This window comes from Poecilia latipinna, unplaced genomic scaffold, assembly GCF_001443285.1.
Source record: "Poecilia latipinna isolate Pla-1442-1.1 unplaced genomic scaffold, P_latipinna-1.0 Scaffold66, whole genome shotgun sequence".
NCBI classification, from domain to species: domain Eukaryota; kingdom Metazoa; phylum Chordata; class Actinopteri; order Cyprinodontiformes; family Poeciliidae; genus Poecilia; species Poecilia latipinna.
Window position 1 is genome coordinate 67,782 of NW_015112682.1, and position 15,736 is coordinate 83,517.

The 15,736-nt window shown below is 36.8% G+C and overlaps 1 protein-coding gene across 2 annotated transcripts in view; it reads left to right on the plus strand.

The window, feature by feature from the left end:
• Positions 1–4,431: 4,431 nt before the first annotated feature.
• LOC106964345 (solute carrier family 12 member 5-like) overlaps positions 4,432–15,736 on the plus strand; it is a 186,162-nt gene continuing 174,857 nt past the window's right edge. The window contains exon 1 of one of the 2 annotated variants that reach the window (XM_015059827.1): positions 4,432–4,802. In XM_015059827.1, coding sequence (XP_014915313.1) covers positions 4,625–4,802 — 178 coding nt within the window. In that variant the 5' untranslated portion in view covers positions 4,432–4,624. The remainder of the gene's footprint in view (positions 4,803–15,736) is intronic. The other variant, XM_015059834.1, reaches the window with a different exon arrangement.

Consider the following 15,736-nt stretch of genomic DNA (forward strand, 5'->3'; position numbering starts at 1 on the left):
ATAGCAAAATGATGATATGGCAGGTGGAGGTGGCACTATGCCCTGCTAAATAAATAACTTTTAAGGATCTTAACTCACATTTCAAAACTTGCACATATGCAAAGGCTCAGTTTGGTAATTTACATGTAAATGTGTTAGTAAATAATTAAAGAGAGTTGTTCAAACTGTTTTTATTTTGAAAAAAAAATCTCAATATGTAATATGTCAATCTCAGAGCTGACATATTACCAAATATAAATCGAATATGCTAAGATTTTAAAATGGCGAAACCCAATAATTCATCTGTGACTTTGAATAAATGTAATAAAAAATATTCAAATCAGACTACAGAGTTATGTGTTATTTATATAATTAGAAATACTTGAAAAGCTGTTCCAGTGGAAATAATCTTGCCATTATGACTAATGGGATAAGTTTGGCCATTAATCTTTGTAACACAACAAATTTTGACACATTTTGCCCTACCAAACAGAAACTTTAACACAAGATAAACAACCCTATTAGTTTTTTTTTACCTCTTCGAGGCAAGAGCTATGATGGAATGCTGTCTTGATCTTGCTGTCCCTTGGAAGATTGGGTAAAATCTAAAATTAAAAAAAACAACAAAAAACGATGTTTTAATGTGAATGATGGATTACTTTCTTGAACCTAGCATTAAATAGTTTTTCTTATGCATCTTTATGCAAGTCTGCTTACTCTGAAACAGTGTCAGACTACCATAAACACACCACAGCTACTTTATTAGGACCACTTTGTACCAAGTTGGACTCCCTTTTGTCTTCAGGAATCCCTTAACATTGCTGGCATAAATTAAACAACTTGTCAGAATTACTCTTCAATTATTTCCCCCCATATTGACATGATACTGTCACACATTTGTTAGAGATTGACTCTATACATATGAGGTTCATCACACGTTGCACCACATCTCGAGGGTGCTCCATTAGATTAAATTCTTTGTGTTATGACACTGTTCAATGAGTACCACTGGTGTGTTTGTATTTATGCTAAGCCTGCGTCTCATTAGTTCACTCTTTTTTCCCCTGTTTATTCTTGTTCATTTACTCCTTGTATTTAGCTTTTTTTTTTTTTTGCTCTAGTTATTAGATCAGCATCATTACCTTGGCTATAGGTCATTTCCTCTGTTTGTGTTTACTCCTCCTCTGTACACACTGATGTGATGATTACAATTTCAGACATTGTGGCACTATACTTAAGATGTTAATAAGTGGAACTGAACATTTAGTACATATGTTTGCAGTGCAAACATACATAATATTGGCTAGGCTATGGAGGGCACACAAGCCCCATTTGGTTGTGTATCTTCTGCCTTGTAAGCATCATATGTTGACATTGATATAGTGCAGTGGTAATTTTATTGTTTGTCAAACCAAGCATCCTACATTCAAAAATCAATAAGCTGCTGCTTGCACAGTGGCAATATTTTATATGCAGGTAAAAGAAGTCCAATGTTCAAAAACCTGAAGGTTGCATTTTACAGTTTATTCATCCAGCTTGGCAAGCAGCAAACACAATTTAACCTTTCTACTGTTTCTTCCTTTTCTGGAAAGAAAAAAAAAACACAACCATAGATCCACCCAGTGCATGCTGGCCTCTTCCCTATACCTATAGAAAATGGCCCCACTGCCTTACAAAGGCAAATAATAAAACAAACAAATAAGTTAAACAATTATTAACCTACAAATAAACCTTGTAAGTGAGCCAAAAATTGCAGATGGACACTTAAAAAAAGGACAAAACTATGACCCACAAATTAAAGTTTTTTTCACAAAAATGTCAGATACAACACACAAAAAATACCTTTTCCCCAAGCCCTAATTTTCTTTTTAATTCCATGGTAGGTACAACTACATCCATTTATTTACACTAAAGCAGAATGTGGTGTACTCAAATCTATTTTTGTTACCCATCAGCCTTGGATGGGCTGAGGGTAATGTGGTAATGTTGTTCTCTCAAAGTGTGACACTGTGATATAGGAAGATGAGACAAGTGTTAATCTTTTTTTAAACATCTGGCAGGAAGGTTGATTCTTCCTCTGCAATGAACATACTTCATATACAATACTCCATATACAATACTTCATATGCAATACTTCAGGTATCATTGTGTACCTATAATAGCTAGCCCTCAGTCTGGATGCATCACAAATGGAAATAATATTCCTTTAAACTGAATGAGAATTCTTTTAACATTATGAATTTTATCAAATGACAAAATCTATTCACAGATGTCTTTTAATTCTCTAAACCATATTTGTTCTTTTAGTTAATGCTTCAACTCAAATACCATGTCTCTTTTTCTTCAGATCTTTTGTATTTTTAACTATCAAAATAAAAATATGTGAATTTGCTTTGAATTATTTTAATAGTTTTTTTTTACAATTTGTATTCTGCATAAATAAAATATACTATAATATTTAAGTAATTTAGCTTTTAAAATACTAAAATATTTTTATATTATATATTCTGTTGTTTTAACAGAATAACAATATTTCATTTCTTATACTAAAACTCCACTCCAACTACAAAACTGAAAAAGGGTGTAGTGCTCCTTTAATGCTGTGTCTCTTTAAGTTTTACACAAAAGCAGCCAGTACTTACTCACGGTAACAATATGGTTTATCTCGTTTTTTTGTAATAACTCACAAAGAAATATGTATTTTATAAATAAAGACACCAAAATAATGTCCATTGTGTGAGAACCGTTTCAAAAAGTGCAATACAACAATAAGTTCAGAGTGGATTCAGTAATCCTTCAGCTGTTTCTCAGCTCGTTCAACCAGCTCAGCTAATAGCTTCGGCTAGTTGACTCTTGATTCAATAACTACTTCAATTCTTAAAGAATACCAGTGTATATGCAAAAGGATACATTTTCACTGACCTGTGAAATAGAAAAATGAAACACACTTGATTCTTTTAGCTTCAGGTTTATTCTTCTTCTGTGTGCCCAACCTTCTTTATAATACAAATGCCACAGGCCCCCTCTAGCGGTTGTATGTGGAATCGCACCGTATAACTGAAATACAGTAACGCTGAATAACTTACCACGAGAAAATAAGGATGGAAAAAGACAATAATGTAGGGCCCGAGTGCCTATTTTCACACTTAGTGTTATCATTTCCTTATAATTTGTTTTTTTACCCCTCTACTCTACACTTTTAATTATAAAATCTAGCTGAATACAACAAATGTTTTCAAATGATGAGGCAATAAAAATGCTTTTTATTAGCTGCTTTTATTGCTGAGAATACACTCAATCTTTGTTAGGATCTTGGGTTGTTTTGGTGTTTTGATTAAATAATCCTAGTTTGATTATTCTGTATTCCTTAGTCTGTTTATTTGACTAGATCAGTTGTTTCTGTTTTATTTTAGTTCAGTTCTTCTTAGTTATTCCAGTTATGTTTATTTCTTGTCTCTATTTATTTATTTGTTCATTGTTTATGTATGTTTCTTAGGTCTAAGTATTTAGTGTTAGATTTATTTCCTCATCCCATGTGTACTCCCTTGCCCCTAGTGCCATTTTCTCTCTCTCCCCTCACACCTGCAACCCGTTAGCTCATCAGCCCATCTCTTGTTCCTGTATTTACCCTCACAATATTTAAACCCTTCTCTTGCTCGCACTTCTTGCTGGTCCTGTTATTTCCCCCTATTTCTTCCCTGTGGTCACTGGTGGAATTTTTCTTGGATTTATAGTTTTTGTTCTGATCTGGATCCTGTGATTTATTTCTTTGTTTTTCATTAAATCTTTCATCATGCTCCCAGCTGCTGTCTGCATTTTGGTCCATCCTCAAACACACTAATCATGATAATTTTTTCAGTTTTCTTCAGTCAAGACCAAAATAAATTAGTAAAGTGGTTTTCTTTCACTTAGGAAAACATGCACAAACTCTGTTGAAGTTTTGGATCTTGAATGATTTATACCAGGGGTGTCCAAAATGTGGCCCATTTTGACCATTGAAATAATATTGTTTGACCCACAAGTCAATGATGAAGAATTCGGCCAACAAAACAGAAAACAATTGATGACCCCAAAAATTTAGAAATTGTTTGTTTTACTCCTGATAAAGCAGTGTGAAGCCCTTCTATGTTTTGGAACTTTAATGATCTACAGATTTAATAAAGGCTTTGTTATTGTTGAGCAAGTAAAACTTAAAGAAAATTAAACTCTTGAATTTTGTGCCCCTCCATTAGTTAAAATGTGCCAGTTTGGATACCAGCTCATAACAGTCGTGCTTGCCAAATGGAGCATTTTATATGTTTCCAATTTTTTTTATACCTTTTAATAATATAACCAAACATTTATTGCAACTAAATATTATAGGTAATATTTTGCTGTAGCTCTTTCTGTCGGTGATCGGCTTTAGGACCCAGGTGAGCAGCAGCCTGCAGACACCGGTTGATGCGATGCTCCACTCGGTATTTCACGTCTAATAATCTCACAAAGAACCGCTTTTTTCCCAAAGCACGTCAGTCAGCTGGAAACTCAGTGGCTGTGACAGAAAACCTTACAGTAAGACGCCAGAGGGCATTTTGAAGCTGCTTTCTTTGTCGCCCCGCACCGGGGGGAAGAAGAGCCTCGGTTTATCTCACAGGCGACAACCACCATGAGCCAGAGGTTCACCGTCTCCAAGAGCGGCGGCGACCGGCGCCCCTCTGACATCCAGGGGGAGGTGAACCAGCTGTTTGAGGGAGACGAGCCCTCAGCCTGCGGTGCTGCTGCTGCTGCTGCTGCTGGAGAAGCCGCTCCTGCTGATGGCGAGGATGTTGTGGTGGTGCTGAAAGGTAGGAGAAAACCTCTTAAAAAAAAAAAAAAGAAGAAAAACTGACTTCATTCTTCTCAACGCTGCTTGTTAGCTGGTGGCTAGAACACTAGCAATCTTGCCTCCCTCCACATTGTGTGTGTGAGTGTGTGACTGGAATCCGTAATGAGCTCCGAGGGCACCGTCTGGTCAACAACAGACAGAGGCTCCAAGGGGTGCAGATGTGCCCTCTATGAAACATCTGCATGAGCTTTGGCTGTGATGAAACAAACTGGCTGTATTCTGTTTTTTTTTTTTTTCTATTGTCTGATTATTGCAAATGAGTCTTGCAAACTACTGTTTTATGACATGCAGAGATAATTTTTGGCAATTGCATTTTTTTGTGTTAGGACTTGCTGCCTCGCCAACATTATTGTAACTGCATGCTCTCAAATTTAATTTGAGAGATCTGCACTCATTAGGGTTTCACCTAACTGACAGAAACTGGACATTTTTTTGTTTCTCTGTTATATTGCATACAGGACAAGGAATTATGTTATTCTATTGTTATTGTTTCTTTGTTAAAGAGAATGTTGGTAATTATTTAGTTTATGCAGCACACAGAAACCCCAGTTTCATTAACAGGGCTGGACTTGATTTATATAGAATGAAATACCGTCATTAAAATTATTTTTACACACATCTTTACAGATTTCAGCAATTTTCCATCTCGGTCCTCTGAGTAGTTCCAGTCTGGACCTCTGTGCACCAGGGCCACAATCCTTTCACTAGCTGTCCTTAGTGAAATAACCAAGGTCCTGCCAGTCATTGTGTGAATCGAAAGCAGCAGTGCAGAACAAATAGCCTCTGAAATTCCCAGTGGTTCAGGAACAGAAGCCCTTCGTCATTATTAATGATTAGCATTTAAAAAAATGCAATCATTCAGGTCCAGTCAAGTAGAAATAAGGATTTCAATTTCTTCATAGGAATCCATACATTTCATACAATAGCTGACCTTTCAAAGGTTAATACATTAATGACTTTTCTTACTAATTGCCAAAAATCCCCCAAGATTTCTAGTGCTATTATTAAAGGTTTTAGTGTTTTAGCCTGAGTCATTCAGTCTCACAAAGGCTTTTATCGGTATTAATAAAATGCTATTAAGCTCATAACTTAATTCCCCCCCCCCCTTAAACTTAGACCTGTCATGTGTGAGTTGTGGTAAGTGTATCTCAATTGCTGCTTGTTATTTACTATATTTTATTTTTTAAGCAGTGTTATTTTTCACATGAACCAATGTATATTTTAGAAAATTCACCAAGGGCTAATTTGACCCTGCTTGGGCTTTTAAAGGGGCAGTATTATGTAAAATTAATGTTGTTATGCTATTCCATCATCAAAAACATAGCTGCAGTGTTGCCTTGATTCTGTCATCTGCTTGAAAAATCCTTTAATCTCCATGGCAACCACTCAGCTGTGCAAAATGCTTGGTGGGACCGAGCGCTGCCTTTGAGGCACAACTCCTCCTTGGAGTTTCCTCCTTCCCCTGCAACTCACCATCTCTGCTCCCTCAGACTAGCCAGAAGCTATTAGCAAACACCTGGTGGAACTCTGGTAAAAACATTGTTAGTTAATAAAGGAGCAATGTTGTGATGACTTCCTCAAGACGGAGTTTCAGAGAGAGCTGGAGCATTTAAAGATATAGAGGCCGAATTTCAAGGTGATACATTACAATGTCAAATTTCTTTCAAGGCATATTTGATCTATATAGTATTTTTATGAACTTGATCATGCTACAAACTGACACTATGTGCCTGGAAAATACGTAATACTACTCCTTTTTGATCTGAATAATAATTTAAAAAAAGTACAACTCCTTTGATAATATTTAAGAATTTCTGGTCAGAATGTTTTACAAACAGATTATTATTTCAGTCACCATCTATAATTTTGACTTGGATTAAGGGTCTCTGTTCAACTCTACAACAAAATATCAGAGTCCATCAGTGGGAGACTCTCGCATTTGCTTGAAGATGCTTAAGTGGCATCATGACATCGCTTTACTGTGACTGTCAAGTTGTGAAATAGCAAACTGAGTTATTCTTTTAGCAGAAGCATGTTGGAACCAGTTCTTGAGCTATAGCTTTTGTAGTACAGAACTGTTTGAGGACAAAGTCAATTATGTTACAGCGAGTCTACATTTATTGTTACATTTTTTATGTACATATTTTCATAGTACAACTTTTCAGGGTAGCGTATAATGTTAATAATTCAGTCATTATTATGAATTTTTATTAGAAGCCATTTTTAATTTATTGTGCGCGAAAAAGAATGAAAGATAAATGCCTCAAGTGCCATATAAAAAGGTTATTATAAGGTGACCGTATTTTGATGCTTTTAATTTGTCAGTGCCGACTTTTTCCTGTGTACATGTGGAAAATAACCTCAACAAACTTCAGTTTAGCTCTGCATTATTTACCCTGCAGGTTTCATAATAGACATATTCATGTTTAGCAGAACAGCTTGTTGTGTTGTTTTTGCATTTAAGAAGTAGCATTACCTTTGAAATGTTGGCAGAAACAAGGCGCTAGCTCTTTAAGGTGATGTTTGATTTTAGATTCTCATAAATGTGTGCCAAGCACAGCAAGTAGATAATTTTTCAGTTCCCATGTGGCATAACTGATGAGTAATTGAAGTATTTTTATGTTTATAAGAGGTTATCCCTCTGTTATTTTTCTGCCGAGTGTGTGTGTTTTCTAGTGGTTTCTAGAGAACGGCTGAGGGAAATTGATTTACTCTTTAAAACGCTCAGAAAGCTCTTTTGTGAATACCTGCGTGTGTGTGTGTTTATGCAGTCTATTTAGGATCTTCTCTGACATGTTGACTAATCTTCTGAAGACCCATGGGCCTTATGGGGACCAAAGCCCTGTCCTGATGCTTTGCAGAAGCCAATAGCATGTGGGGTAGTAGCATCATGCCTAGGTATTTCAGCTTCCTAAACTGCATTTTCTTCAGAATATTTTACATATGATGTACAAAAAAATCTGGAAGAAGGTGAAGTTTCCGAATAATTTGGCGTTGTCTTCCACAGAAAAAACTGCAAATGGTTAAATCTGTGAATACTGAACCGTGAATCGGTGGGTCCACTGTATTGTGACAGACCATATTTGGTCAGTTGTTTGAAACAGATTTCTCACTCATTGATTTTTTTGTCTGATAATCACATACACTTTAGTATTAGCAACTTGAACTTGTTATTAAAAGATCACACATGTTCCAAAAGAAAACAGTTATGCTATAAATGCAACTTTACTTTCTTTCTTAAATCAGAAAAGGGGCTAATGTTGCATTGCACTGTCAAACGTGCTTACCAGAGTCAAGATTCTGTCCACTTTGAAACACACTGACAGCCACATTGTGGTTTACCGTTAATTCAAAAATTGTTCTTGAGTTTAGATTGTTTAGTCTAATAAATCCTGACTTCATGGTGTCGTCTGACTGGTGCTCGTTTTCTGCTAACATGACCTTGCTTGCAAATGTCATTCATTAGAGCTGCTGAGGGAGAGAATAAAGTCTTTAGATTAATTGTCCATTTCTTTCCTTCAGCCGCATAATTGCCTTCATAATGCTTCCTCAGCATTTTTTTACATAAAAATGTCCCAGTGTGATGAACAATCCTCTGGACAGAGAAATGACAGCACTGGTCAGTAAGAGCAAATCTCACCTTATGTTCAGACTCTGGGTTCTTTCTAGATGCATCTGTCTAATAAACACAGTGACTAGTGGAGAAATAGTGCCTCTACATCCCCTTTGGTGGTTACCATGGTGATAAGTACATCTTTACTGAACTTGTCACACAAATGGACTTGTGGAGAGGTGAAAGCACTTAAGACTGTGAAAGTGCCATTATGAAATCAGTCTCTTTGATTATCTTATTTAATGCTTTGTGTGGGCAGAAGTTATTTTGAAAAGTTCAATGATAAAGGCTATTATGTACATCATTTACTTTCTGAATGAGTCGTTTTAGAAGAAATATCTTATGAGTTGGAATATTTGGCACATTGAGATGGTACATCAGCCGCTTCTCATTCTGCTGCTTTATTACTGAATTGTTGTGAGAGTAAATTATGGTAATAGATGTAGTATTTGTATAAATTTGCCTCAGATTGTCATGATGTGGTTCGTGAACGACCTGAGTGCAGAGACCTGCTGTGGCAGAACTGAGTTTCTTTAATGGTCAACATAAAGGAAAACATGGGGGAGGGGATTGCAGAGGAGCAGGTCGTAGGGTACAGGCAGTGTAACAGAAGAATCCAGCCATAAATAATGAAAAAGTAGGAGCTTCGATCCTGCAGCAGAGGTGGAAAATCAAACCAGAAGAACTAATCAGATGAGATGTTGAACAGCTGCTGCAGGACGAAAACAGGGAAATTGAGGGACACTAATTAAGTCAAAGCTGAACTTTACTCAGAAAGATACAGGTACAAGAGTACACATATAAGACAGCAAAAAGGAGAGATGCAAGTTTTTATGTAAGTACAAGTACAAAAAATTGCTTAGTTATCAAACAATAAATTTATCAATTTTGTTGATAACTTGGCAATCAAGTTATCGTTTGGTTGCTAAGATATTCTGATTAGTTTGTTTTTTTTAGCTAGTTTAGCTAAATCAGTGTTTGTTGTTTTGGTACAAATAATGTATAGTTGGCCAAATTAATTTATTCTTATCATAACTGGTAGACAAGTGCAATGTTTCATTTCCCCATTATGGCCTGGTTCCTTGATCCTGATTTTATTGATCGAGGGGAAGGTCAGAGCCAGAATGGCTGAAGCAAAAGAGAAGAGGCTCAACTTACATCTGACTCTTTGTCTCTGATCTCAGTCATGCAAAGAAAAAAAATCTGATTGATTTTATAATGTGGCTAAAACTATGTTGTTTATGGAAATGTATCTCTGATTTTGGTTCAGCTGCTTCCAAATATCACATTACACAACTATTGAGCTAAACCTTTCAAAGGCCAGTTGTGTTATTGATAAATTATTACCTGGTTGCATTTAAACATATATTGATTAACATGATTAGCATACAAGTAATTTGAAAAAAAGTGTGTTTTACTATATACTAAAATGACAGTAGATCAGACATTGCATCTCTTAGCTGACGCAATGCTGTCAGAATTTAGACTACAACGTTCAAGTCAACAAATTGAGGCAATCAATTGTCCACTGTCACCACCTGGTGGCAGGAGGAGAGATTGTAGGATTGATTTGAGTATACAGTACATTTCTATATAAATAGATATTGAATATAATTGGTGCTGTTTGTATTGCAACATGCCCGAGGATGACTTACAATACGAGTTGGTCCTGTTTAAAAACTGTATTGATTTATGACTCTCAGTTTCTTTATTTAGCTCCCTAAAACAAACCTCTCCTTTTTTCTAGGCTTCTTGAACAGATTATTACTTGGAAACATGATTGCAGTAATTTGTCATTAAGAACAACGGTTTAGCCTTGACCTCACTGTTTGGGTTTGTGAGCATAAAGGCCAACCTGGCTGAGCTTTAATCATTTCCAGTGTTTTGTTTTGCTCCAGGCAAATGCTGTCCTGTAGAGGATGACACACTATGGAGACAAGGTCAAAGAACAACAACTGTATACTCAGGAGATGACCTAATGTATTTGGGTTGGAAATATGCATCTTAATAATGTTGCCTTAAGTCTAGAGAACAGAGATGAAAAATAAAGTGATTGTTGAACTATTTTTAGGTTTAGTAGTTTAAATACTCTGAAGCAGCATTTGCTTTGGACTTGTATCATTTGATCATAAAATCTTGATATGTTCTTAAAAAGTGTGATATTTCCTAAATTTAACCGAACTTTTTGTCCCCCACTGGGTGGAAACAATTGTTCTCCGTCATAAAAGAAACTTGGCTAACCACTCAGAGGATTGTTTGTGTGTCGACACAGCTTGATGGTTAACACAGATATATTGCTACAAAAGCCCATTGTGTATAACTGTTGCTCTTGTTTCTTTTTCTATTGTAGGAGTCGGATGGGTGTTTCCATCAGTTCCGACCTGATTAGAAATTTCTATCGAGTTTCTAATCAGTTAAAAATTCTTCATTTTCATGAAAAGAACACTGCATACAACAATAACAAAGCCATAAAGCACTTAAAGAAAAACATATCTCAGGGTTGAGGACATGCCATATATGGTCTAAGAAAAAGATTACACAAAGCTACTGTTAGCGTAGGAATTTATTATCGGTCTGATTTAAATTTACAACTATTTACTGACAAGAAACATACCTAACAAACTGAACTATCAAAAACATAATCTACCTCTCCCAAGTTCATAGGGGCTTTGGAAGAATAATAAATGAACTTCTGACTGCTTATCATTCAGCTAATTCAGGCATTAAGAATTGTAACACCCTTCAGAATTTTATCCCGACTCTACTTATGAAAATTTCCTCATCTTTCTGATTATCTAGCTAGCTTGTGGAGATTGGGGAAGGGAAAATAGAGGAAGTTCAGTCAATATCTGTGGCTTTGAATCTTACTGTAGGAAAACAAACAGTCACCTCGTCATTAGAAGCATCTCTTTGGTCCTGAGGTCACACATTGCTAGCATGCACCAGTGTCAACCATTGTCTGTCTTTGGAGACTTAGAAAGTAGGTAAACGTTATTTTCAGCGTTATCGCTCTCACTTGCAGGTGTGAGAGCCGCATGCAGGGCTGGCTGACGCGGCTATCAGCACGGGGGCGAATGTTTTGGCAAAATTTTCTCCATGTTAAAATGAAAATGCTGTCTCTTCTCCTCCAGAATGTCAGGAAAAAAGCCAACTAACAATCACAAACAGTTTTTTTTTGTTTTTGCTTAAACAATCTGATGTCCTGCTGATCAGCCTGGGTATGCAGATGGTACAGTCTTGTTAGTCAGGGGTCTAAGTAAACTTCTTCTATTTCTGACCTCTTCTGATGGAATGCTAAACAGCAAAACTCTCAGTAACCTGGAGGTCAATGTCAGGTCAGTAAGGGCAGCAAATCAGAAGCCAAAATATACTGTAAAAAATGTTGAAGTGTGTTGAAGTCCTCAAGTCACCTCATCCATACTTATCAAACCAGAAGACGTGAAAAACTCTCATAGCAAATCAATTCTGTCATGAGGAATAAAAAAAAACCAAAACAATCTGTGATAACTTCCTACAGACGGAGTTTCAGAAAGAGCAAGAGTTTTAAAAGAGAGAGATTTAATTTATGAAGTCAAATTTCTTTGACTTCATAAATGAAAGGGTAAAACGTCCAAGTGGCTGAATACTTATAGGCACTGTAACTTTAGCACCAATAAGCAGCAGATTATTTCTTCCTTAGTTGAGTAACTGGTTAGTAATATACCTTGACATTACATGCCTTAGCTTCTGCAACATCACTCACTCTGTAATTGCTTTTTTCTCTGTCCTCTGTCAGCAGAGAAATCATGTACTGCAGATCAATAAACCCATATGCTATTATTTCCTCAGGGTCTGAACGCTGTGTAGGTGTATGAAGAAATGTGGTGACATTGGTCAGACAGCAGAGGGCAGCCACCTCATTGGTGTAATGGTGGATTAAGAGTTGCACAGTGAGGGTCTTGGTGTTAAACTGAAACTATGCTTGTTAAAATGTAAAACTATTGACAAAACATAAAACGCTTGCATTCACCTTTATTTAAAATAGATTTTTATATTTTTCTTGCATTCTCAAGACGTGTCAGACAAACCGAGAGGTGGAACCTAAGATTAATTGCTCTGCAGCAACCGAAACTTGTGCGTTTCTTCGTTGGGTCAACAGGGGGCAGTTGTGGTACTTAAAACAAGTCCGCCAGTGGATTCTCACCAATCTGAATCATGTGGGAGAAAAAACCTGATATGAGAGAGGGATCAGGAACCCAATGAATTACACAACAGTACGTGTCGTGTGGATGACGGGAGGTGCTTGTTAAGCATATGGCAGGAGAGAGGGAAGGTGTGGGTGTGCTTTTGTTTGTCTGGAGGACGAAAGCAAAAGGAGCAGGATACTGAGAGAGAGGAAAGAAAAATAAAATGCAGAAAACCTTCCTTAGCCCGAAAATCCTTGTGATGTTATGTAACTGTGTCTGCAAACAGGGGGAGGTGTGTGTGTGTGTGAAAGAAAGTGTGTGGTGGGGTATAATTGATGGAAAGAGACAAAATCTTCCTCACACAGAGCCAGGCTGCAGGGCAGAGCTCAGTGACGTTAACAAAGGAAGAACAGAGCGGATGAGAGAAAACATCAGCAGGAAGAGGTAGAGCATCGTCGTCCAGCGCTTCCTCCATCGCAGGTTCATGGCTTTTTTCTTCAGCTCTCTGGCCTGAAGAAAAAAAGGCCAGAGTGAGGAAAAAAAATGGCCTGAAGAAAAAAACTTTATACTTCGGTCATGTTTAGGTTCTCCCAACTACTCTCATTAATATTCCATACTATTATATGTATTTTAAATGATCATTCTTATGCTTCTTTATCCTATTATGATTTTTGTTTTAAATTCAAACCAAAAGAAAGCAGAAACATTATCACAACAAAATAGAGAAGCCTAAGTTGTGGTTATATTGTAGTAAAAAAGCCAAAACCAAAGAATAAGCTGCTCCTATGGATGTTTTATAAAAATGATTTTTTTGTTTTCTATATGAAAATTTCATGTTTGTTCACAAAATGACTAGAATGTGCAACAGATTTACTGTAACCCTCAAACCATGCTAACACATGGTTATAATGATGTGATCAAGATTATTTTTAAAATGCTTATTTGATTGTATATTGCTCTGAACACTTTAATAATACACCTTGTTTTTAAACACTTTTCAGGTGACTTTTATGACGTATGACTTCTGATGAGATGTAGACAACTAAAAGCTACCATTTGTTGTCAGAGCCATGCAGATTATGAGTAAATCACAGAGAGCTAATTTAAATCACAGTTTCTCAAAGTCAAACTAAACTCCCTGTAACAATGTGCATCCAAAGGTTGAGTATGAAGTGACCAAAACTACAAAAGTTAGCTGTTTATGTTGCCTTTTTATTTGAATTTTGGTTTGAATTGTGCATGGCACCTGTCCCTGTTAACAATTCGTTATTTTACTTATTCAACCTGTGGTACTGGCCTGCCCTGAGCTCAGCACCATCAGTTTCTGAGGGCAGCCAAGTCTCTGCTGACTGCTCTTCCTGTTGCTAACAGCTGATCCCAAACAGGATGGGCCACAAAACTTAGTTGTGTGAGGAAAGTGGGACAGTAATTTCCAGCCACAGATGTGCTTATTTACGTTTCTGTTGATGTGAAATGAAGCGTTAACAGGTGGAATGATTAATTTTAGAAGGTCAGTGTTATTTAGGTGATGTTGGTTGCCCTAAAAAATACTTTCTTCATGATCTGAGAGCTACCAATACTTGAGTTATTTTGTGTTTGTGTTTGTAGTGCAGCCTTCATCATCTGAGGCGGTGCTGGCAGAGAGCAGAGGCCCTGAGATGCAGGTCATGGATCCCCATGGGGCTGGACTGGTATTCAGAAATTATAGCAGGCCTTCTGCTCCCACTGGACTGCTGTTCTCTCTGTGCTCCATCAGAGCCTGCCTCCCTCCAGCTGGGAAACACTTTGGGGCCGAGAGTTGTGCTGGAGCACAACATAGGTTGAGTTTGGAAAAAGTGAACTATGCAATAACATTTCAGTTGTATAACAAACTGAAAAAGCTGCTTGTCCCTAGATTGGATTTTATGTTAGGAATTTTGTTAGTATTTTTAGCTGGCAAGCTACCAGGTTTGTTTCTATTGTATGGCAGGAGGCATGAGGGAGACAGATGTGAGTGGTTCAGTGAAGCTGCTCCACAGTTTAAAAGGTTCTGTCAGGCTGCTGCGGCTGGCTGGATGAAGAAACTTCCTATCAACGCTACCAAACATGGCCCTGCTGTGGTGCAATGTCACACAGGTGACTGCGGTGCTGCCTTGATTTAAATTCCATTTTTTAAGACTACTTGTTTTGCATAAACTGTTAGACATCCAAAAGCTTTTAAATCACTTGCACAGGGATAGTAGTTCACCTCACATTGTCACTCTACTTTTTCCCAAGGCCCATATTATGACAAACTGTAAAGTGGCAACCCACGAGCTCATTCTATCCAGCAAGCAAGTTAATAAGTTATTAATAAAACAAGTCCAATCTGATACCAGAACAATGTTTTGTATAGAAAAGATTATTAACAGCAATGCCTTTGCCAGTTTGAGCATGTTATCAGAAATTTGACACTGAAAACTTGCCAATGTGCGTCCTGGAGCAATGAAGGATCCGACAAGCACTGAAAATAGAGTTGTGCATTATATTTAATCCCAACCATCATTGTAATTTCAAGGTGCTCAGTTAGGCCTGTCACTGTAACAAATGCTGCTGGATGATAAATTGTCCCAGAAATTATTGTGGTAAACAATAATATTGTTGTTTTCAAGTAATATAATGGCAATGGCTTAATAATATTATAGTGCAGAAACATATTCCCAAAGATCAATAAACTTTAAATTGAAACATTTAACACTGGAACTGGAAGATATTTAAAATATTCAAAATAAATAAAACAACAGAAACAACAACTATAATGAATGATGAAGTCTCTGTAACCAACCAGACTGAAGATTTTTATCATCCAGTTTTTGGTAGAAAGAGAGAAAGAAAAGAGACAAACTATAAAAACTTCAAATGGAAATCAAACTTGATTTAATTTATCATGCAAATAATTGATTTGTTGCTACAGGGCTATGTGCAGCATCACATTTCAAAGGAATATGTGGATGCTATCTTCGGTTGGCTAAATATGTCAAGTGCTTGGTGACATTATATATTTTACCAGCTGGATGCTAAACAGAGAGGGGGTCATTGTGGAAAACCTGAGTTAATTGCTATCAGTATCATCATTACAATACTCAAGGTTGTGAT